The sequence below is a fragment of the Cladophialophora yegresii genome (assembly GCF_000585515.1).
Source record: "Cladophialophora yegresii CBS 114405 chromosome Unknown aczIN-supercont1.5, whole genome shotgun sequence".
Classification (NCBI taxonomy): domain Eukaryota; kingdom Fungi; phylum Ascomycota; class Eurotiomycetes; order Chaetothyriales; family Herpotrichiellaceae; genus Cladophialophora; species Cladophialophora yegresii.
Window position 1 is genome coordinate 1 of NW_006913049.1, and position 20,684 is coordinate 20,684.

The 20,684-nt window shown below is 52.4% G+C and overlaps 7 protein-coding genes across 7 annotated transcripts; 4 read left to right on the forward strand and 3 right to left on the reverse strand.

Annotated features, from left to right (window-relative positions):
• Window positions 1–136: 136 nt before the first annotated feature.
• A1O7_06729 (uncharacterized protein) lies at window positions 137–1,573 on the forward strand (the record flags this gene model as incomplete). Its single annotated transcript, XM_007760730.1, has 1 exon — window positions 137–1,573. A coding segment is annotated over one exon (1,437 nt), but the record flags the coding sequence as incomplete, so codon positions are not given.
• A 1,734-nt stretch (window positions 1,574–3,307) lies between these two features.
• Window positions 3,308–5,170, forward strand: A1O7_06730 (uncharacterized protein; the record flags this gene model as incomplete). The annotated part of the gene is made up of 1 exon (XM_007760731.1): window positions 3,308–5,170. One exon carries the CDS (start codon window positions 3,308–3,310, stop codon window positions 5,168–5,170), a length of 1,863 nt encoding a protein of 620 aa, XP_007758921.1.
• A 2,374-nt stretch (window positions 5,171–7,544) lies between these two features.
• A1O7_06731 (uncharacterized protein) lies at window positions 7,545–8,883 on the reverse strand (the record flags this gene model as incomplete). The annotated part of the gene is made up of 2 exons (XM_007760732.1): window positions 7,545–8,359; window positions 8,421–8,883. The coding sequence occupies 2 exons, from the start codon at window positions 8,881–8,883 to the stop codon at window positions 7,545–7,547; spliced, it is 1,278 nt and encodes a 425-aa protein (XP_007758922.1).
• A 242-nt stretch (window positions 8,884–9,125) lies between these two features.
• Window positions 9,126–9,896, reverse strand: A1O7_06732 (uncharacterized protein; the record flags this gene model as incomplete). The annotated part of the gene is made up of 2 exons (XM_007760733.1): window positions 9,126–9,644; window positions 9,696–9,896. The coding sequence occupies 2 exons, from the start codon at window positions 9,894–9,896 to the stop codon at window positions 9,126–9,128; spliced, it is 720 nt and encodes a 239-aa protein (XP_007758923.1).
• Window positions 9,897–11,079: 1,183 nt separating this feature from the next.
• A1O7_06733 (adenylate cyclase) lies at window positions 11,080–11,697 on the reverse strand (the record flags this gene model as incomplete). The annotated part of the gene is made up of 1 exon (XM_007760734.1): window positions 11,080–11,697. One exon carries the CDS (start codon window positions 11,695–11,697, stop codon window positions 11,080–11,082), a length of 618 nt encoding a protein of 205 aa, XP_007758924.1.
• Window positions 11,698–12,392: 695 nt separating this feature from the next.
• A1O7_06734 (uncharacterized protein) lies at window positions 12,393–14,429 on the forward strand (the record flags this gene model as incomplete). The annotated part of the gene is made up of 1 exon (XM_007760735.1): window positions 12,393–14,429. The coding sequence occupies one exon, from the start codon at window positions 12,393–12,395 to the stop codon at window positions 14,427–14,429; it is 2,037 nt and encodes a 678-aa protein (XP_007758925.1).
• Window positions 14,430–17,205: 2,776 nt separating this feature from the next.
• A1O7_06735 (uncharacterized protein) lies at window positions 17,206–20,554 on the forward strand (the record flags this gene model as incomplete). Its single annotated transcript, XM_007760736.1, has 4 exons — window positions 17,206–17,998; window positions 18,042–18,454; window positions 18,499–19,063; window positions 19,110–20,554. 4 exons carry the CDS (start codon window positions 17,206–17,208, stop codon window positions 20,552–20,554), a joined length of 3,216 nt encoding a protein of 1,071 aa, XP_007758926.1.
• Between the last annotated feature and the right edge of the window lie 130 nt (window positions 20,555–20,684).

A 20,684-nucleotide genomic window follows, 5' to 3' on the forward strand; every position in this document is an offset into this window, starting at 1 on the left:
AACCCTAACCCAAACCCAAACCCAGTGTCGCAAGGGAGAATGGTTCGATCATCCTCACAACTTGCGTCTTCCAAAGGGCTACGAGGAGTATGCTCGTCCATATCCTGAGGACTCCAAGCTCGTTCCACTGCTGAAGTTCTACTACGTTCCCGATATCTGCAACCTACCTGCTATTGGCGCGTGGCCAGCGTTGCCTAAAGGGCTAGAAGCAGGTGTTGAAGCTGGACTAGTCGACCCGAAAGACGGCATCGCGTTCACTCTGGCAAAGATTGCGGCACGGAAGCATGGCAAGCCGGCGCCCCAGTGGAATCGGTCGTACAAAGGGTGGAGTATCTTTCACAAGCCCCAATCGAATCCTCGTGGCAAGGATAGTCAGAGGCAGAAGGTCGCTGAATCCCACAAGCCGGACCCGAATGATGGCTATCGTGGATTGAAGCACCATCCCTCGCTATCGAACCCGGAGTACTATGAGGATTCTCGACGCAACTGGGCGTGGTTCAAGTCGGACTTTTGGAACCAGATCTCGAAAATTCTCGAATCTTGCGACCTTGATCTGATCAGCGACTATCGGCACAAGCATGCTGTCAGTCTGAAGGCTTGGAAAGGTTGCAGAGACCAGAAGGAACTCGCGGTGAAGGCTACCGAAGAGCTTACGAAGAGCAAAGAATATCTTTCCAAAGCTTGGGATATTCTTGAAATCTACGTGAAGGCGTGGCAGCCTCAGCTGGTGAAACTCCCCCCAGGTGTGCTTCAGCAAATCCAGCAGCGCGAGGCTAAGAGACGTGACGCTGCCGAAGAGCGCAGGCAAGTTCAGCGCAAACCTCAGGGTAATGTCCCACGTCAATTTGCCGAGCAACAAGGATCGTGCGGCTATGACCCAGTTCCAAAGGACCAACAGAAGTGGTCTTCTCTTGAAACTTGGGACGGGAAGCACCCCACAGTGCCTCCTGAGTCAGATGCCGAGGCTGCCGCACAAGTCAAAGACTGGGCCGAACACCAAAGATCGGTCGTGGATCCGTCAATGCATGACGTAGGCTTGGAGCTCCTGAAGCAAAAGTCAAATGCGGCGACAGACTACCTCCTACAACAGCTTGGCGAAGCCGATGCCTTGCGATGCAAGAGGGGAGACATGACAGTGGAAGAGAAGGCGGAGAGACAGCAAAAGTTCGAGGCAATATTGCAGAATTTGCTCGAGAACATCCTGTCTCAAACCGCTGACTTGACCTCTACAATCCGAAACGAGGCAGACGTCGGCCTAGCGAAAGTCGACGTGGCCTACTTCTATCAGTTGGTCAACCGAATGACCAAGAAGCATACTGGTTACGAAGCTGCGGTGCTCGAGGAGATGAAAAGAGCATATGACTCTGATGTTCTCGCTCTGATCACAAAAATGCTGACAGACAACAACGACATGGCGAAAGAGCACGCGCAGGCTCTTCTCGGCGCGTTCCTTCCTCAGAGATGGTGCTCTGAAGACAAGAAGGAGGAGCCAGAAATCCCGCGCCTGGTTTGGTCCATGGCCGTCGAGACTGAGGCTGCTCGGAACTACTTGGCCATCGAGAACTCCAGCTGAAAGCCATCCTAGTAAGGGGAAGGCCAAAGGTGGGAGTGCGTGATGTGATCGGTAGCTTCAATTGCACGTAAAGAATGAAAACAATGAACTGCGATAACTTCTTCTTCCACATCGTGTCTTCAGTACTGCGTAGAAGTATCCGATGCTCTCTCACACCAGGGTCCCGTTTTTGTGGCCCCAAAACTGTTGCAACGTCCGCTACCAAAACTTCCCTTCTTCACATTCCCAACGCCAACCAGACGGTACATGAAGTGCCTTGAAAGGAGCACCACAGCGTAGCTTCCGATACGCCTAAGATGGCTCCTCATCTGCTTCGTGCTGGTCGACGATCAAGGTAGTGACCTAGGGAGGCAAGCTCGGAAACTTTTGTGCTACGACGACTACTCGATACACGGCAGTTGACATGCTCTCGTACAGGAAATATCCCAAAGACCCTCTTCTCCTTCATCCCGCTTTTCCACGCCTTAAGAAAAATTGACCGCCACAAAGGACCACGGTTGCTGGAGGGGAAGAGAACGCATGGGAAAGAGAAGCATACACCTGTGCGACTGCTGCAAAAGCGACAATGAAGCGCTGTTCAAGACAACATGAAGTCAGTCCCGACTCAGAGTGTTGTTACAACGCCGCCTTCTTGGTCATATCTGGCGGGTTGCGGATGAAGTTGGCTTCGATTGTCAATTAGCTCGCGAGCCCATCAGCAGCTGCTCGCGGACAGTCGAGACTTGCTAACAATGCGGCCATCGTCATTCCAGGCGCCGCAGGCAGCGAATACCACCGACACCCGAGGACACTCCTGAACGAGGCCGTCTGCGGCCTGCGCCAGCAACACCACATGCTACGTTTCCTCCCCGATAGACAGGCAACACAAATTTCAGGCTTCTTTGGTGCCATCGAGGTTCCCTTGTCATGCTGTCCGGCGTTCCTGGTGAGTCTAGCCGCTGTCCTGAGCCTAAAATCCTTGGCCGGGAGCGTACAACCGTGTCCAAGGAGGAGCAGCATTGGGTTTGTGGCTGCTTGCGAAGCGGGTGCGGGCGAAGAGCACGGTGAGTTCAGACAGGGTATGACTGGTCCGATAGGTCTGGTTGACTTCAAGAGTCTCCAAGGCGGACTACCACGTTCTCTACACTTTCAAATATATCAGGTTGGTTTGATTCACTTCTGTTGCTGGCATGTGTGGTCCGCTGCGGCAGCAGGCGCCTCTAGGACGGTATCCAGCTCTGTTGTGAGACATGAGGTACGTGCTTAAGTAATAGCATTACTTGATCAGTTGCGAATGTACAATCGGAAGTCCCAGACTCATGCTATGTCTTGTTGCGTACATTGTCAGCTGTCGGTTGCACTCATACTCTTTGCAGTCGACAGGAGCTGTAGCCATGGATGTGAACTGCAGATGAAGGGGTCACCCCCTGAATTCTCCAGAATGCGCAAATCTACAATTGACGATCTTACAGCAGGCGAACGACCAGAAACATGAAATGGGATATGGGATACCATTGCCTCCTGGTAATGCTGTGGTTTATCGGATGCCGCTGACAGCTGCTCCTTCCGGCGACAAACGCTGCGGCCACAGTGACGCACCTGCCCAAATTGAGGACCGCCCATCCAAATTGCAGATTTCATTCACTGATGTCTGAGTGCTCCTCCTCGTGAGGTTCATTCCGTCAGTAGACCTTTGGTGGCAACCGAGCAGCAACGTCTCTGATGGAGTACCTCGAAGATGTGGCAAGATTTGCGATGGCAATTGCCGATGCGGACCTTGAGCTGTCACTCCTGAAGCAAAGAATCGCTGGCTTGCTGGACTCGGAGAAGACGGACACTACTGAGGTCAACGTTGACACAGCATTGTATTCTTCACAGAGCATTCAGGTCCATGCACTCGTTGAAGAGGGAGGAGGCCAGCCGAATCCGACCAAGAAGCCATGCGTGAGCGTCGGCGTCGACGTTGATTTGGCTTCCGAGTCGTCGGAGGGCCGCCAGGTCAGAGACGACTCAGAGTCAGATGCAACCGACGACGGGCTCTCCGAAATTGATCCATTGTGGACTGAGAGGCAACAGCAGATGGACTGGTACTTAGAAGCATTCGGCATCATTGGTCTGGCGCACGTCATCAAGGACATTGCGGAGTATGAGCGGAGGGAGGACATCTCGCTGAAGATTGGCAAGAACAAAGGCAGGAGACGTCGTCGGTATCCCGACCCTGCGGGGAATGGAACCTTTGACGGCGTCGCCCGGCCGATAAAGAAGAGCAAGTCGACCAGCGCTGGCCGAGGAACACGCCCGGGGCGTCGGTACACGGTTCCAGACTTTGAGGATGACTCGGACGTAGATACTTTTGAGCGTGGCAGTGATGAAGATGACGGGCATGAAAGCGATTCTGAATACGTTGGCCACAGCAGTTGGCGCACAATACTTGGAGACTTGGAGAAGGGTCCGCGGTCCAGAGTACTCTTTTACCTGGCCTCGTGGCACCCAGACCTGGTCTTGAGCTTGATACACGGGACTCTTCCCAGTGACTTGCAGAATCCCGATTTCGAGCGCGATATAAGCAGATATATCCAGCTCAAGGGGACTCCAGGATCATACACGCTGTGGACCGCGACCAATCCTATCCGTCGAAATACCCAAGCTGATGACAGGTCCGAAAGGTATGTCGGCTACGGGCTGTCCATCGCGGACCTGGAGAAGGCGTGGTCGGAGATGAGACGGTACATTGATATTGAGCGAACAGACGCCGCGGCCATCCTGAAAGCCAAGAAAATCGATGGTCAGAGAGGTGGCAATGGTAAAGGGATCAACTACAGAAAAGGAGAACGCCTCTTTGGCGGTGGCAAACACCACGACCAGTTTGAACGCCAGAGGTTCTTCCTGAATTATCTCGAGAGTGGTCTACTGCAGTGGGCCAGACAACCCGGTCGTCGGAACAACAAGCGACTGAGGCAACGTCATCTGAAGCGTTGTTTTGTGTATACTGGGTTGTCCTGGAACGTTCTCGGGCGCGCCGTACAGCATTGGCCCACTGGCAAGAAGGACAGCATCGTCTATTGTCTGCTGCAGTCCGTTCTGAGGTCGCTGTTCGGAGACAAGTATGATGTGGTAGAATTCTCTTACCAGACCCTAAAAGCAACGCGGAGAGAGGACCTTGGTTTGGGAGAGATCCTGATGACCATTGTCACCTCCAGCGTTCTGTGGGATGGTGGGCTCAACGTGTACGCCGGCGTGAACTTCGGAAAACGCGACTACTGGGATAACGAGCACTTCCTCGAGATGCTGAAGGATAACGCCAGGAGCATTCGGGGCTCCGGGTTTGTCCTGAAGTCTATCGAGGATACGGCGGCAAAGATCTCAAGGACGGCGCGTGCTCTGGAGCTCCTGGATCGCGAAAAAGTTGTTGACGCCAAGTTGCGGCACTTGCTTCTCAAAATTGGGCTGGAGGACGATACCGAAGAAACGGAGGACCACGTCGATGAGCTGAGGGAGACTCTGGACTTCCTGGATCTCCGAGACGTTGCCGCCGCGTTCGAGGTCGCCATGGCCAGCGCGCCATGCGATGCATATCCGATCGATGCTGCTGGGGTTCTCCCGCAGGTTCGTGCCTGATCGTACGGATCTTCCTTGATCTGCCTGATATACTGTGCTGGCTCTTAATGGCTCGGGTGCCGGCCGCAGACATGTTGAAGACATCAATGGAGAGCTGTGGGATATCTAATTTGTTACGAGTGATGAATAATATGAACTGCCTATGGCAAGATCCCTAGACAATCTCTGAGCCACGCCTCTTTCCTCCTTTGTTTCGAGTTTTGGTTCTTTCTGATGCCTCACCTTGTCCTGCTTTACGTCCCAATCAGCTCTTCGTCAACGACTGCTTGAACCCTGCTTGTGACCTTGAATTTAGACCTAAATCTGCTCAGACCGCGCTCTACAGACAAGAGGATGAGAGCATTCTTTGCTTGGAGGGGTCCAAAGACAGACACAATACCCATGAGATGGAGCACTACGCGCTCCCACGATAGCGAGGACCAGTCTGAGAAGTCTCAGGTGACTCTCCAGTTCCGAGGGACAAGCCGGGTGCGGTGGTTGCAAGCAACGACGTCTCCGTGCTTCCAGTACCCACAAAGCCCTCGGAAGATATATCACAAACATCACAGGCGACAAGATGTGTATGGTTGACAACCCAAGTCACTTCTGTCACCGCCATTGCCACTGGATGAGCAATCAGCTGGCATCATCCTTACGCCCTCGCGGTCTCATGTTTTCGCATTCGACATGAGAGGGAGGATACGCTCTTCAGATTAGGCCTGCTGATCACGTGAGGCATCAGCATGGTGAGACTCTTGGATTGGACTTAGACTGCTGCTAAACTCTTCATGTTGTGGTGCAGTCATGTCTTACGTTCATCTATCGCGAGGATTGTATTCGTCGAATAATCGTGATGTAATGTCGGCTTTCTGCTGAATCACGAATCGCTAGCTGTTCATGACTGGGTGCCTCGGAGAATGACAGAATGTGCAACAAAATCCCGTTGTAACCACCCACAAGTAGTTTCATGTAGAATCGTGGCAGGTCTCGATTGGAGTCGTTAGAGCTGCTAGTTCCGTCTTTGACATGGTTCCTGTCTCCAAGATGAAGACATCAGCAGCATTTTCACAGGCGCGTCCTACCTTGAATGCAGAGTCGAAATTATGCAAGGCCCCTGTTAGAAGCTACAAAGTGGCTTGATAAAGCGGCGTATGCATGACTAGAGCATAAAAAACGGCCGTGCTACTGCCTCAACAGTTTCTCTTTCCGTGTTTCGTTTGTTAGAGCATACCAAGCGGACGCTGGAAGCAGTTTCAGATTCGGCCACTGCTCTTATCCCGAATATTTCACCATGGATCTAGGCTCAGGTCATCGCTTTCAAATCCAGGCGTTCCTACGAAATGATTTGGATCAGGTACGTACACATGAGGCAGACGAGTATTGCACTTACAGATCCAGGATGCCGCTTTTCTGACTGGGGTGCTATCTGATATCCGAAAGGTAATTCAAGATCGTGATGATCTTGCCAGGAAGATCCCATTTTGCATCAAAGAAAAGGGCGAAAAAGACAAGAATCAGCTCAATCAGTTGGTCTCGTACCAGGGCCCTGATGATCAAACTCTGAGAATTCTGAGCGTCCATGAAGAGCTCTGGAAACTACAGCCTTGGAAATTTTGGGAAACGCCGTTGCTGTCCAGCTCAGGCAGACTCGTGAGCCCACAGGCTCAGATAGCGACATACTATCTCCACGGTCAAGACGTCGACGCTTAGTCACGTATGATGAGAAGGTGTGCCTGCATCTTGCTCGTTAAATTTCAGGAACAGTTTCGATGCAGTTGGAACCGCGATTGTACTGAAGTCGTTAGGACTGTCGACAATATGGACAGAAGCCCAGAGGAAATTGAGAGCCAGATCAAATACATGATCAGTTGCGGCGGTCGCTATCTCAATCTTGAGAAGAAGCTCGGACGTGGAGCTTCGTTGCTGCTGGGTCTTGACATCGCAGAGTCCATGTAAGGAAATCCTTCACTTCGGGGAAGCACTGACGTGGCCAGTTGGACCAAAACGTTGCCAAAGTCTGGTGCAGTGCACGACCATATGATCAACCACATAAGGGGAACCAAACTCTTGCCCCTAGTGAATAGGTTTGGGCAGTTGAGGGAACAGGTTGTCGCGTATAAGCTGCAGGAATTCTCAGCAACCAATTCCTCGATGTCCACAATCTCAGCACCCTTTCAAGGGTCGGATACAGCTCCTCGAACCGTGTCGCCGGACGAACATTACTGGCTCAGGAATGATGACGCCGTGTATCATATGGTCACACCAGATGTTTATTGGGATCCCGTCGCAGACGGGCTGGAGATAGAGTTTGACACAGCATAGCATCGTATGAAAGCAGTTAGTTCAGTCATGAGCTAAATTCACACAGGCCCTTTTGGCTCAATGAATGACTCGCTCAGTCGAGACTGGACAGAGGATTCGTGCTTTCCAATCCCGTGGTTGAGTCCGGCGGCCGCCTCGTCAGTGTGGGACTAGATATGATCTGAAAGCGCAGATCCGACTTGACCGTGTTCACAATGTCTTGTAAAACCAGCACCTCATCCGCTGTTGGTACCCCGGAGAACAGCGGCGTTGCCCATTTGATCCAAACATTGCCATGACTTCGGCGCGGCTGTACTCCGACAGGGTGGCTGCGCAAGTACAGGTCGCAGCAGTAACAAGAAGGTTTACTGCAACCTATGTAGCGGTCGTCGGCGATGAAGTCGAGCCTGCGCAGGTGAAAGTGACGCAGTAGGATGACCTCTACATGGAGATCTGTATGGAATCTGCCCCTCTCCATGGTGGAGAGACACCGGAGGATCTGACCAACCATCTTGTCGTTCTGACGAGCATGTAACGCATCTCGGAGTCTGGAGCCATGGAATTCCGGCATCAATTCGCGCAGAATGTCAACAGGCTCATGCCATGGCAGCTGAAAACTGAACGTTCCAATGGAGGTCAGGTCGACCGGCTCCACACGGGCATTCCTGATACGGTCACGGAAGCGCTGGCACGTGAGGACCAGGCGAGTGGCCGCTCTAACCCAGGAGCACAGCCTACCCAACAGATGCCGCACTTCTACCCACAAAGCCTTTTCCTCAGAAGCCTGGATCAAATGGTGGAGGCGCTTGAGAAGTCTTGATCTTTTGAGCTTCAAAGATAGATCGATTAAACGGTCTGGATCTCTCGATAGATTCAGAAATGATTTCAAATGCTGCCTTTCACCCTCATCTGGATCCGTCATGATCAGCATAACTTCGCAAGACCGACCTGAAGGACACGATGTCCTTACCGAGTGCGACAAGGGGCTCTTTTGCATCGACAGCGGCGACGATGGCCTTCAATCTTTGCCCATAATTTCGAACCCGGAGACCAGAAATCTCGATAGAATCACGCGCAATCTGTCGGATAAGGTCCAATGGCGACGATGTGTTCGGTGGGCTCTCATGGGATAAATCAACTAACACTTTTTGAACATGTCGGAGCACTTCTGGGTCGATTGGTGACTGGCTGACAATCCAATAGATTGGCCCAGTGGAGGAGAGACCAACTGCAACAGCCGTGACAGTTTTCCCACCACATTTGTGGTCAGCCAACCAAGCTAGGCTATCCAGAAAGACATGCCATTTATTCCGCTTCGGTACTCGAATGGCGCTCGGCTTGTCTGGTTGGATACTCGATCGGTTCGGAGTCAACAGTCTCAGCAAGACCAGACAACCGTAAAATTCTTGGATCGGTGATGTCTCTGCATCCATTTCTCTTGTTTAGTAAGAGGGAAAATGTGATCAGGACCAGAAGGCGCGCTGCAGGAGCTTTAAGGATCAATATCGTCTCGTGTACTGGTCCATATAGCTTGTTCGGACGACAGTACAAGAACTGCTTATCTATCAATTGCTGGCCCAACGCCCAATATGGTCCTGGACCGAGCATACTGGAGCCATTCTCGCCTGTTTTCTCGATCAGGAGCATGTTGTCCAATCTGTCTCCCTTGTCATCGTCACACCTGTAGCTTGAAAAAGCTACACGCTTGTTTGGCAGCTTCGTGCTGCGCCAACTTGGAACTTGCAGCTTTACCTTCGAACGTACGATCCATGAACGTCATAACCGTCTTGAACAGGTTGGGATCCGCTGACATATGTTCCGAACTGTACAGAGGTTTGGCCCCAATCTTCATCCCATGGTTGTTGACAGCCATGCTGTAGACCCCCGGATTTGTGGGAGCGCTGCGTGCGGTGGGCAATTCTGGTCCACAACTGCCGCTTGCCGATCTCGAGCGCTTTCCATCCCTGCTCTTCCCTCTTTGGTCTTGATGTAGCGTCCTCACTGTCTGCAGCATCTGCTGCTTCGCACGTGCGGATCCTTCGTGAATGATCCATCCCACCAGAATCAGCATTCTTGTGCGGGGATCGGCGGCAACCACCTGAAAACGATTCGGCCGCTCGACTGAATCGATCTCGGCGAGTGACGCGAGACACCTGTCGTACGGGAAATCTCGCATGTGACAAAAAAGACGAGACTGGTCAATTGGTGAGGCACTGAACTGCTAATTCCAGAGGGGAGAGCTTACATCCACCTCAGAGGGGGTGTCGTACGGACTGCAATCTTGCAGCACTTGCTGCGATATGACGCAGTCGAAATATTTCTGACCGAAGCAGTAGCTGACTTCATCACGCATCTCCGTCATTTCTGATGCGAAGGACAGATGCTCCACATCCGAATCCTCGTAGGTCGAAGTTCCATCAGCGTTGGAGAATGGCTTGGCATTCATGTTGTCAGCTGGGTAGAGTTCAAATTGCCGGTCCAATGCTTGAAGAAGGCGGACAATTATAAGTGATCATGACGGCGATAACGACTGTGAAAGACAAGGTCCTTATGTACTTTGGTGGTCACAGGTCGAGAGGCCAATGATGGGTTAGCTGATGGCGCTAAAATGCCGAACGGCAATTTAGCGCGAGTTTTGGATTGCGGCAATTCCTACCAGTGACTGCACTGGTCTACCGTCTATCTGCTGAGGAGGCCTTCTTATCAAGCGAGGAACATCAAGTGTAGCATGGGAAGACAAGCCATACCTCTGTGTCCGGTAGTCTTGCTTGAATCGCATCGACGACGTTGACTAGGATCCGTGGAAATCCTATGCGTAAGAGTTGCCACCACAAATCACCGCTTGCACCGTGGACAGACTCTTGAAGTACTTCCGGAACGGATCCAAGGGTATACAGCCACATGCTCTCAAGAGTCCTATCGACTTTGGACATGTGGACATTGTGGATATGCTCCGAGTCTCGAATGAATGCACCCACGGCACTTCTGTCGTTCGGGTCGATAAAATGGGTTGCGAGCAATCTGCCAACTGTTGGAGGCGAAGCGACAAGATTCTCTGTGAAGGTACTGTGGGTCTGTGTTCGAAGGTCGATAACCCACCAGCGTGCTCCATCGCTTCTGGAATCACGTCGATCGATCTGGAAAGATGGTGGATGTGCACCTAGGTTTATGCAGGGCTGCGGGTCAGGATCTGATGAGTCTTCAAATTGCCAGCATTTGGGGAGATCTGGACACAGATTTCAGGATACTCCATAGTCAAGTCAAACTGTTATCACTCAAATCATCGAGGTGGACTAACTGCGCTGCGTTGCCCAGTGTGCAAATTTCGCCACGACGGCTGCATAGCCAAGGCCAATAGGCCATTCACTCCTCAGAACAACCAGGGAAGATCTCTGTGGGTCGCTAGGAAGTGCAGGGCACGACTGGACACACCGGAAAGCGTGAGATGTATGGCAAATCGCCAAGTGTGTCCGGAACTCATCGCGGATCGTCCAGCGGCTGGCGGAGATCAAATCGTCCACCCGAAAGAGGACAGAAGAGATTCAACCGCGATGAACTCGGGATCAATCCCCAGAATGGGAATGTGTCCTGTTTCGTGAATGCCTGCATGCTGAGATCTGAACAGAAGGCTAGGTCTTCTCGGATGATTGCCAGGCAAAGTACGCAGACAGTTTTCCGACCGGGGTTTCAGACGAGAATGCCCATGCATAATGCCGCACGAATGCAACGATCCTCTCATCCATCGACCTCATCACGCTCTGTGCTGCACCTCCGTCTCGCGCGTTCACGGATGTTTCGAGCTCCACCTCGCCAACAGTATGCCCGAAATCTGTCCGGTCAAGTACGATTTTGAACTCCGAGTCTGCGATCCAGGCGCGGCGACGTGTGCTGAAGCTGGCAAAATGGCTCAGACCAAACAGCCGCTTCGCATCGTAGTCCAGACCAGTCAAGGATTTAATGTGTGTCGAAATGGTCGCCAAATCCGAGACTTCCTCAGAACGTGAATTGATGTAATCACCTCCTCCTCTGATTTTCATTTGCCACTCTCCGTCTCTTCGCCTCAGCCACGTTCCTTTCTTCCAGAGTTGCCCATTGTAGTCATAGTACGTATCGTGAAAATGGCGGTGCCCGAGATCGGTCAGGCTCGAAAATGGAGGAAAACCCGAGTCGACACGTAGAGGGTAGCATTTGAGGGAAGCGAATTTTCTTTCGACCTCCAACAAAACGATAGATGGTGTCCGTCTCATTGTAGGACAGAAGGAGGAAGTCAATCGGGCAACATAGTAGGGGAAAAACGCGTCAGGCGCGATAGACGATCGAAGCTTGTTTCTATGGCAACTGTGCCGAGCAGAAGCCAAGCAGCTCAGACCGTCTTCATGGACTATCTGATGCCAAAAATAGCTGTGATGGCGCAACATCGATGAAGTACGGATCTCATGCATTCAGTGCTGCAGTACGCTGGTCGCAAGACGCAACCTTGCACGTGTTTGATTGCCTCGATATCGCAGCTGCGGGAGGTTCTCGTCTGCATCCGTGTCCTACTGTATGGATCTCTGAGATCACTCGTTTGCGGTGAACTTTCTTCGGTGAAAGATGCCGGTCCCATGGCAATAGATCCCCAGTCGCAATGAAGTGAGTTCACGAGATGGCAACACCTTCACGGGCTCCAAGTGGCATGCTCATCTTGGACCCTGATCATCTCGGATCTGGTAGCATGTTGAAATGTCTATAAGGTGGGAAGACAAACACGATACATAAAACGATAGCTAGGCCGCGAAGTTGCGCTTAAGCTTTATCGTTCTGCCCACTCTGAGCGGTGTTACGACAGTTGGTTTCTCGGTACAACAGCTTCCGCCCAAACCAATCCTGACGGCACAATCGTGCCTGATCTAGCATCGAAGTTCTTAGCAGTGTCGTCCGCTAGGACACATCCCTTCTCATGATGTCGAGTGAAACGCACATCGACTTCAATAATTGTCAGATCGGTCGCATACCCGTCGTTGGTCTTTATGGCATTTCGGGTTCAGGGAAAACATTTGTGCTGGAGGCCCTGAAACGTGCGCTTGGGACCGATCACATCCTCGTGGAAGGCTCGGAGGTAATATCGAAGCTGGTTGATGGTGGCTTGCAAGGTTTCCACGGTCTCGAGGAAAACCAAAAGGAAGCTGTGCGACAACTGGCTCTCCAGACCATCCAAGCAGACTGTCTCAACGACCGCAAAGTCGGTGTGGTGGCGGGACATTTCATGCTCTGGTTGGGTGCAGAGGGCGTGGGATCCTCGGTGTGGACGCAGCAAGACGCCAGCACCTATACTCACATTATCTATCTCAGTCCTCCGGCAGAGACGATACACCATCGCCGTTGCCACGATGCTGCCAAGCCACGACCTGAGGTTACGATCGACAAACTGCGACAATGGCAGTCTGAGGAGGAACGCCAATTGAGGATGACCTGTTATCGAAGTGGCATTATCTACACAAGTGTGAGAGAAGATTCGCCATTGGCCCAGGTCACGTCTCTGCTCGAGCTTTTCCTCCATCGTGGCCAGGAGAGTCACAGGCGGGAAGTAGAGAAACAGCTGGACCACTTCATCGCTCCGGCCGCAAAGAATCTTGTCTCGGCACTCGTCCTGGACGCAGACAAAACATTGTCTCCTGCTGACTCGGGTCACTTGTTCTGGGAACATGTGCACTCCCAAGAACTGTTTGGGACGCAAGGTGACTATTTGAAAGGGATTTTTGGCGGACCACTTGGTTACACCAGTGCCGCCTTCCTTCAAATGGCGTTGCTGTACGAAGAATTGCTGACCTTGAATGTGTTCGACGACGTCTGCACCGATGTTGCGGAGAGAATATCATTGTACCCCGATGTGGCGGCACTCCTGCTAAGATTGCGGAGAGATGGAAAAACTGGGATACTGATTGTTACATGTGGGCTGCGCCGAGTCTGGGAGCGGGTACTGGATCGTCACGGACTCCTCGATAGCGTCAAAGTCATCGGCTCGGGTCCCATACGTGACGCGCATGTCATCACTGGTCGAGTCAAGGCGAACCTGGTGGCTCACCTTCAGCGATATTATCACCTGCATGTCGCGGCTGTGGGAGATGGGGTTTTGGATCTCGAAATGTTCGCTCAGGCCGATCGAGCTGTTGTCATCGTGGGAGATCAAAAGACTCGGAGTCAGCGCATGGAAAAGGAGCTCGCTGCAGCTATCACAGGGGGAAGAGTCTCTGCTAGCCAGGCTCTTCTGTCAGCAGCAAGATCACCTCGTCTTGACACCGGCGTTCTCCCGCTTATCGAATTGAATGCCTCAGAATTTGACGCTCACATCTTGCGCGGGTTACCCTTTCCTTTACTCAACACAATTGACCTCACCGAAACTCGCATCGCACAGATTTTGGCAACTCCAATGCGAGACTCTTCCAACAAAGGGCCTGCATTACGAAATGCACACTGGCAAACCGGCCGGTATTTAGCGCAAACCACTCTACCAAATCTGTTGGGGGTTGAAGAGTACATGATCCGCCACGTTCAGGGCCACAACGTATCAGGACATCGCATTGCGCAACAGAACAAAGCGCTGATAGTAGCCTTGATGCGTGGAGGCGAGCCGATGGCGATGGGGATCAGCGAAGTTCTACCTTCGGCGTCATTCCTGCACGCGAAAAAGCCCGAAGATGTCACGGGAGAGATTTTGGAGGGAACGTCAATTGTTATTCTCGCGGATTCTGTGGTGAATAGTGGTCAAACCGTTGCTGACTTTATCGGCCACCTAACATCCTTGAAGCCGACCATGCGAATTATTGTGATGGCAGGCGTGGTTCAAGTTGAAGCAACAGCCAGGATCGAAGGACTGTGCACGACCAGACAAAGTCGACGTGTGGACTTGGTCACGCTGCGAGTCTCACACAACAAGTTTCCCGGGCGCGGCGGAACAGATACTGGAAATCGCCTCTTTCTCACAGAAACCCTCAAATAGACACGCATCTGGGAGTTTTAACGTGTTCCTTCCGACGGCTTCCGGACACAGGCTTCGAGTTGCTCGTGCTCGACTGTGAGTGTACGTAAGGAAGCAACGTCGTGTCCTTGACGAGATTGAACGCTGTCTCGTTTGATTCCTGTGCACCATGACCCCATTTGTCGATGGCATCGTTGAACCCGCTCGCAACGGGCCAGCCTCTGTCAATAGAATACCTGCTCCATGTGGCGATACCTTCTTTAGAAGTAGTCGAGATGTTGTCGTATGTGCAACAGCTCCTTGGTCTTCTGGGAAGATGCCCTTCGTCACCGCGTATCGAAGGACACTTTTCAGTCGAGACTCGTTCACGCTTAGCTCGTCTGCTCATGCGGAATACGATATGGTGTTTTCTGCTGGAGCACCTTTGGCGACCGAGAACCGGTTGATATACCTCAACTCCGTAGGTTCTATGATCTGTGGCCTGTAAGCTACTGCCTCTCTTGAAGAGCATGTCACTCACCCTAGCTGAGAGGCATTGCGTCGGATAGATCCTGCATTCAGGCGAGGTTAGATCATACTAATTTGTTCCTCTCGATTCCCAAACGTGGGCTGATGTCAATTCAACTGGTCAGAGCGCGAAGATAAGTGCTGTTCATCGTACCGCTCGGGCTAAAGCTGCCAGAGACACCGCGCAAGGCATGCAAGATGGTGGCGAAGCATCGAACTGGCCGACGAAAACTCATCGCTGGAGCCAGAACTGTGGCGAGGCAGCTCATGACTGGTGACGAGAAGTTCCCGTGATCATGGCATCAGGCGTCTGTCCCTCTTTCTTGCCAATGGGGACCAGTTTTGGAGCCATCTGACCGCAACTCTCTGTCTGCTGCAGTCTACTGGTGACGACAATCGAAATATCGGGGGAGCCAGGGAGATGAGGAGTGAATCAGCTCACCTTTGGTCCGGAATTCAAGGAGCGTATCAGCTGGTCTGTGTCAACTTGCATAGGCTAATGAGGCGATGACCCCCAGGATGGTGCACAGAACGATAGAAGGCTTTCCCGATTTCTGACGTGATCGCTTAGACGATCTGGAGACGACGCTTCGTCTTGCGGACGAACAAGAGCAAGCCCGACTCGTCTGAGGCGCTGACTCTGCGGACCAACGACGAAGACCTCGGAATTGTCCAAAATTGTTCAGCCCATGAGCTCACCTCGACATTCGTCTTCTCAGAAGCCAGAAGAGCTAGCTGTTCGGTTTTGCAATAGAGCAGATTTGTTGTAAGACTTGCGAAGCACACACTCAGAAGAAGTTACCAGAGGGTGGCGCCAGAAACGTTCCCAATTCCCATGTGGCGCTTAATAATTCATCTCACCTCTGGTTGACACTGCGGCTTCGTTCCGCTTCGCGAGTATCTCAGCGTTGTTTCCGAGTTTCCAGCAAGCCAGCGAAGTCCCTGGTTGCATTGTGTTCTTGCGGCCAAGCTCTTGGGTGTGGGTAGTTCTTCAATCATGGCTTCAAGTGGTGATCACTCGACTCGACCAAGACACAGCAGCAGCTGCATGGGGCACGGTGAAGAAACGGTCTTGCGTCGATCGCGCGCCTGGCGGCTTCAGATGGACAGGTTAGGATCGAAGATGTGCCAGTTCGCAAGACAATGCATTGAACGGCACGGATCTGAGAGTCGTGCCTGCAGGTCAAGGGACTCCATTTTGTTGGTCGAAGCGTCATGGAGGCGGTTTGCAGCCAGCAGAGAGCGTCTAAGATTCAAAACGGCGTACGCGTAATGCTGGCGTTGATCGCAGGGAGAACAAACAGCGATTGCAAGCTAGATGAAGCAGTGTGTGGAGGAATCGCAATGGCATTGAATGAAATTGAGGACTCGTTAAGAACGCGCAATGTGGAGAAGATCTGCTTTGGAGAAAATCGCCCACTCGCCAGACAGCTCGGCGCAGGCGATTCCTCAAGTTACTCTACGAGAAGTCGGAGTACATCGAGATGTCGTGCGCAACCACACTCGACTTCGACCTTTACTGGATTGCGGTCTATTGTCAGTGGGCGAACACCAGGACCGGGTGCCTGGAGCACAGGGCTCAATTGTCCCTTCGCAAGATCGACCGAACGTTGTGTGATCCACCGACCACGCGTCGGATGCTGAGTACCTCGCCGGCCACGGTAGCGTTGGCCAAACCCGGTCAGTCCTTCTTGATGTCTGTTGTACCAGTGATTGAAGCACTAGCGAGAGTGGCCGTGGTCGAAGAGAGTCGAATACGTCTGCGTGCTTTGTGAATGAGAATATGCCGCCGTCCAGAGGCGAATCCAATGGTCCGATCTGGGCTTCGCTAATTCTGATCTACGCGAGGAACGTGTTAGCGAGGATGACGTTCGATGCTTCAACGATGAGCGCTGGAGGAGCTTCAAGCAGAAAAGGTTGTGGAATTGACTCAAGCTCAACACGAGGTTCAAAATGGTTCCTATATTGGAGCAGCTCGAAAAGCGAATCACCTCTCCCACGGCTCGGGGTATCTCAAGACTCCAGGCGCACGCTCAGGCCCAGAATCAAGAACCCCACAACTGCACTACACTGTTACTGGCTTCGCGTCATGTACCACTTTTGGGAGGGCATAGCCGTCATCACCCTCCCAAGGTTTGCAACATACTTCCAGCTCTGTTTTCTACGGCCTCGGTGTACTACAGCTTGCTCCTGGTAAAATCACTCATGGCCACTCCACGCGTTATATATGTGCGCATCAGCCGCCATCGCCACGCCGACAGATGCGACTTCTTGAAGACTATCATTCACAATGGCAGAAACAATCCCCGGTCCTCGTGGACTCCCGCTCATCGGCAACCTCCTGGACATCTGGGAAGACCGATCCATCCCCCTCCGTGGCCTCGAGCGCCTGGCTTCCATGTACGGTCCCATCTTTCAAGTTACGATCAACGGCCAACGACGTATCGTCTGCAGTTCGGCTTCTCTGCTTGGGGAGCTGATCGACGAGAAACGCTTCGTCAAGATCCCACCTCCCACGCTTGCGGCAATACCAGGTCCCAAAGGTCTCTTCGTTGCCCGGAATGAAGATCCAGACTGGGCTCAAGGTCATCGAATTCTCATGCCCGCATTTGCTCCTCTGTCGGTTCAGGAAATGTTTTCTGACATGAAGGATATTGCCAACCAACTCATTTTGTCCTGGGCGAGGAAAGGACCCGAGAATAGGATTTTGGCTACGGCAGACTTCACCAAACTCACCCTGGACACTATCGCTTTGTGCACCATGAGCTACAGATTCAATTCTTTTTACTCCGACACAATGCACCCCTTCGTGGAGGCCATGGACTTCATCTTCAAGGAGAACACGGCAAAGTCAAGCCGACCAGCCTTTATCCAAAGCCTCATGTTCAGGGCCAACGCGCAATTCGAAGAAGCTCGAAAAGTACTACAAGAAACTGGTAAAAGCATCATTGAAGGCCGCAGGGCCAATCCTACCGACAAGAAAGACGTCTTGAACACTATGATCAATGGCAAAGACCCCAAGACAGGAGAGGTAATGCGGGATGAACTCATTGTTGAGCAGATGATCACGTTCCTGATTGCCGGTAGGTCAGAATCCCTGCCTCAAGAACCGGCTGACTCGACTAGGACACGAAACGACTTCTGGAATGCTCTCCTTTGCTATCATGCAGCTGTTGAAGAACCCTGACGCCTACCTCAAGACGCAGAGGGAGATTGACGAAGTTATTGGTGATAGAGCCATTGAAGCAGCCGACATGCACAAGCTGAAGTATCTCAACGCGGTCCTTCGCGAGACTTCTCGCCTCAATCCCACGGTGCCTGTCCTTCAGAAGCACATAAGCCCTGCCATCAGCCACCGACTCGTCACACTCGACGGCGGAAGATACATGATCAAACCCTCTGACCACGTCGTTTGTCTGGTAGGCAAAACTCAGAGGGATCCAAAGGTTTGGGGGGAGAATGCCGAAGAGTTCGATCCTGATCGTATGCTGGACGAGAACTTCGACAAAATCACTGCAGAACATCCTGGTTGTTGGAAAGTGAGTAGCCCTGCGCTCGCCCTACTTTGGCTAACCCATTCCAGCCGTTCGGTAACGGAAAGAGAGCCTGCATTGGGCGGCCTTTCGCCTGGCAAGAAGCTATGCTCGGCCTCGCAATGATTCTTCAGAACTTCGACGTGAAGTTTGATGATCCCAACTACAAGCCAGTTGTCAAACAAGCACTGACAGTCAAACCGGACAACCTTTACATTCGGGTTACGCCGCGGAAAAGCATGAACGCAACAGCAATGGACAGCCTGATTCACAGCAAATGCGCGAAAGAGAACCTGGCTGAGCGTACATTGAGTTGTAGCAAACCATCAGACGCGACCAAGCCGATGACAATCCTCTATGGCTCGAACACTGGCACTTGTCAGGCCTTCGCCCTCCGGCTTGCTTCGGATGCGGGAGCTCGTGGGTTCAATGCCGGGGCGTATGATCTGGACACGGCAACAAACTCTGTGCCAAAGGATCATCCAGTCATCGTCATTACGTCCTCTTACGAAGGGCAGCCGCCAGACAACGCCGCCAGATTTGTTGAATGGCTCTCCACCTGCGAACCTGGCTCATTAAGTGGCACGCAATACACCGTCTTCGGGTGTGGCCATCGTAAGTACTGCTCTTCTATCTCCAATAGCATGCTCACTGTCTACAGGTGACTGGAGCCAGACTTTTCACCGCATTCCCAAACTTGTGGATACCCTCCTTGAAGGAGCAGGCGCAACACGAATTGCTCCGGTCGGCCTGACGGATGCTTCCAAGGGCAATATTTACGGGGACTTTGAAGACTGGGTTGATTCGTCCTTGTGGGCGACTCTCACAAGTGGAGATAGTCATGGAGTCATTATGGCTACGAGGGTCGAAATCTCCACCAATGCTCGCTCCTCGAACCTGCGGTACGATGTCAGCCTCGCCACCGTCAAGGAGAACCGAGTCCTCACAGCCGAAGGGGAACCGACCAAGTGCCATATGGAGATTGAGCTTCCGCAGGATGCAACATACCAGTGCGGAGACTACCTGGCAATCCTGCCTCTCAACGGCGAGAAGATCGTGAAACAGATTATGGCTCACTTCAGCCTACCAGGTGACGCCGTCATCACAATCAAAGCCACCGGTTCTTCCGCAATCCCGACAAACACTCCTCTATCTGTGTTTGATGTTCTCCGGAGCTACGTCGAGCTGTTACAGCCGGCGACTAAAAAGAACCTCAACACTTTGGCGAACCACTCCGACGATTCATCGGACAAAGCGTTCTTGCAGAGCCTAGCAAACGAAGACGTCCAATTTGAGCACGAAATTACGCAGAAGAGAACGAGCGTATTCCATCTTCTTACCAGATATCCGTCCATCAAGCTACCGTTCGGGGAATTCCTCGGCCTTCTCCCGCCGTTGCAGCTCCGGCAGTACTCGATATCGTCATCATCCCTGGCCAATCCACATGCATGCACGATTACTTACGGAGTGATTGACGCTGCTGCTCTTTCCAATCCTAGCCAGCGCTTCGAAGGCGTGACTGGTACGTACCTCCATGGTCTCGAAGCGGGTGATTCGATCCAGGTCAGTATCCGACCGACGGCCAAGAAGATGTTCCGTCTGCCACCGGATCCACAACAAGTCCCCCTCCTCATGTTTGCTGCCGGGACCGGGATTGCGCCCTTCCGTGGATTCCTCCAGGAACGAGCTCTTCAGATCGAATCCAATCCAGATAGAAAGCTGGCCCCTGCGCTTCTGTTCTTGGGATGTCGCAGTCCGACCAAAGACAGATTATATGCTCAGCAGCTCGACGGCTGGGTCAAAAGTGGTGTCGTGGACATCAGATACGCGTTCAGCCAGGAGAAGGAAGCATCTAAGGGTTGTTCATATGTGCCAGATCGAATGATTCACGACGCGATTGACCTTGTGGAAATCTGGAGGAATGGAGCTCGTGCCTATGTATGTGGCACGCGAAAGTTCGCAGAAGGAGTACGTGGTGCGGCCACCAAGATTGCAGCCATGGCCAGGGATGACCAGCTTCAGCGGACCGAAGTTGAGCTGGAAGAGCTACAAACTCGGTTCCGGGAGGCATTGGAGACCAGAGCTGCCAGTGATGTCTTTGATTGAGTGTTGGTACTGGGAATGTTTAGCTACGGTCGTCAATTATTCTTTTCCCACTTGTATTAGGCGCAGCTTAGACTACTCAAAGTCCAGCACTACTCTGTAACACAAAGAACTCTTTTATCCCTCGACTCCA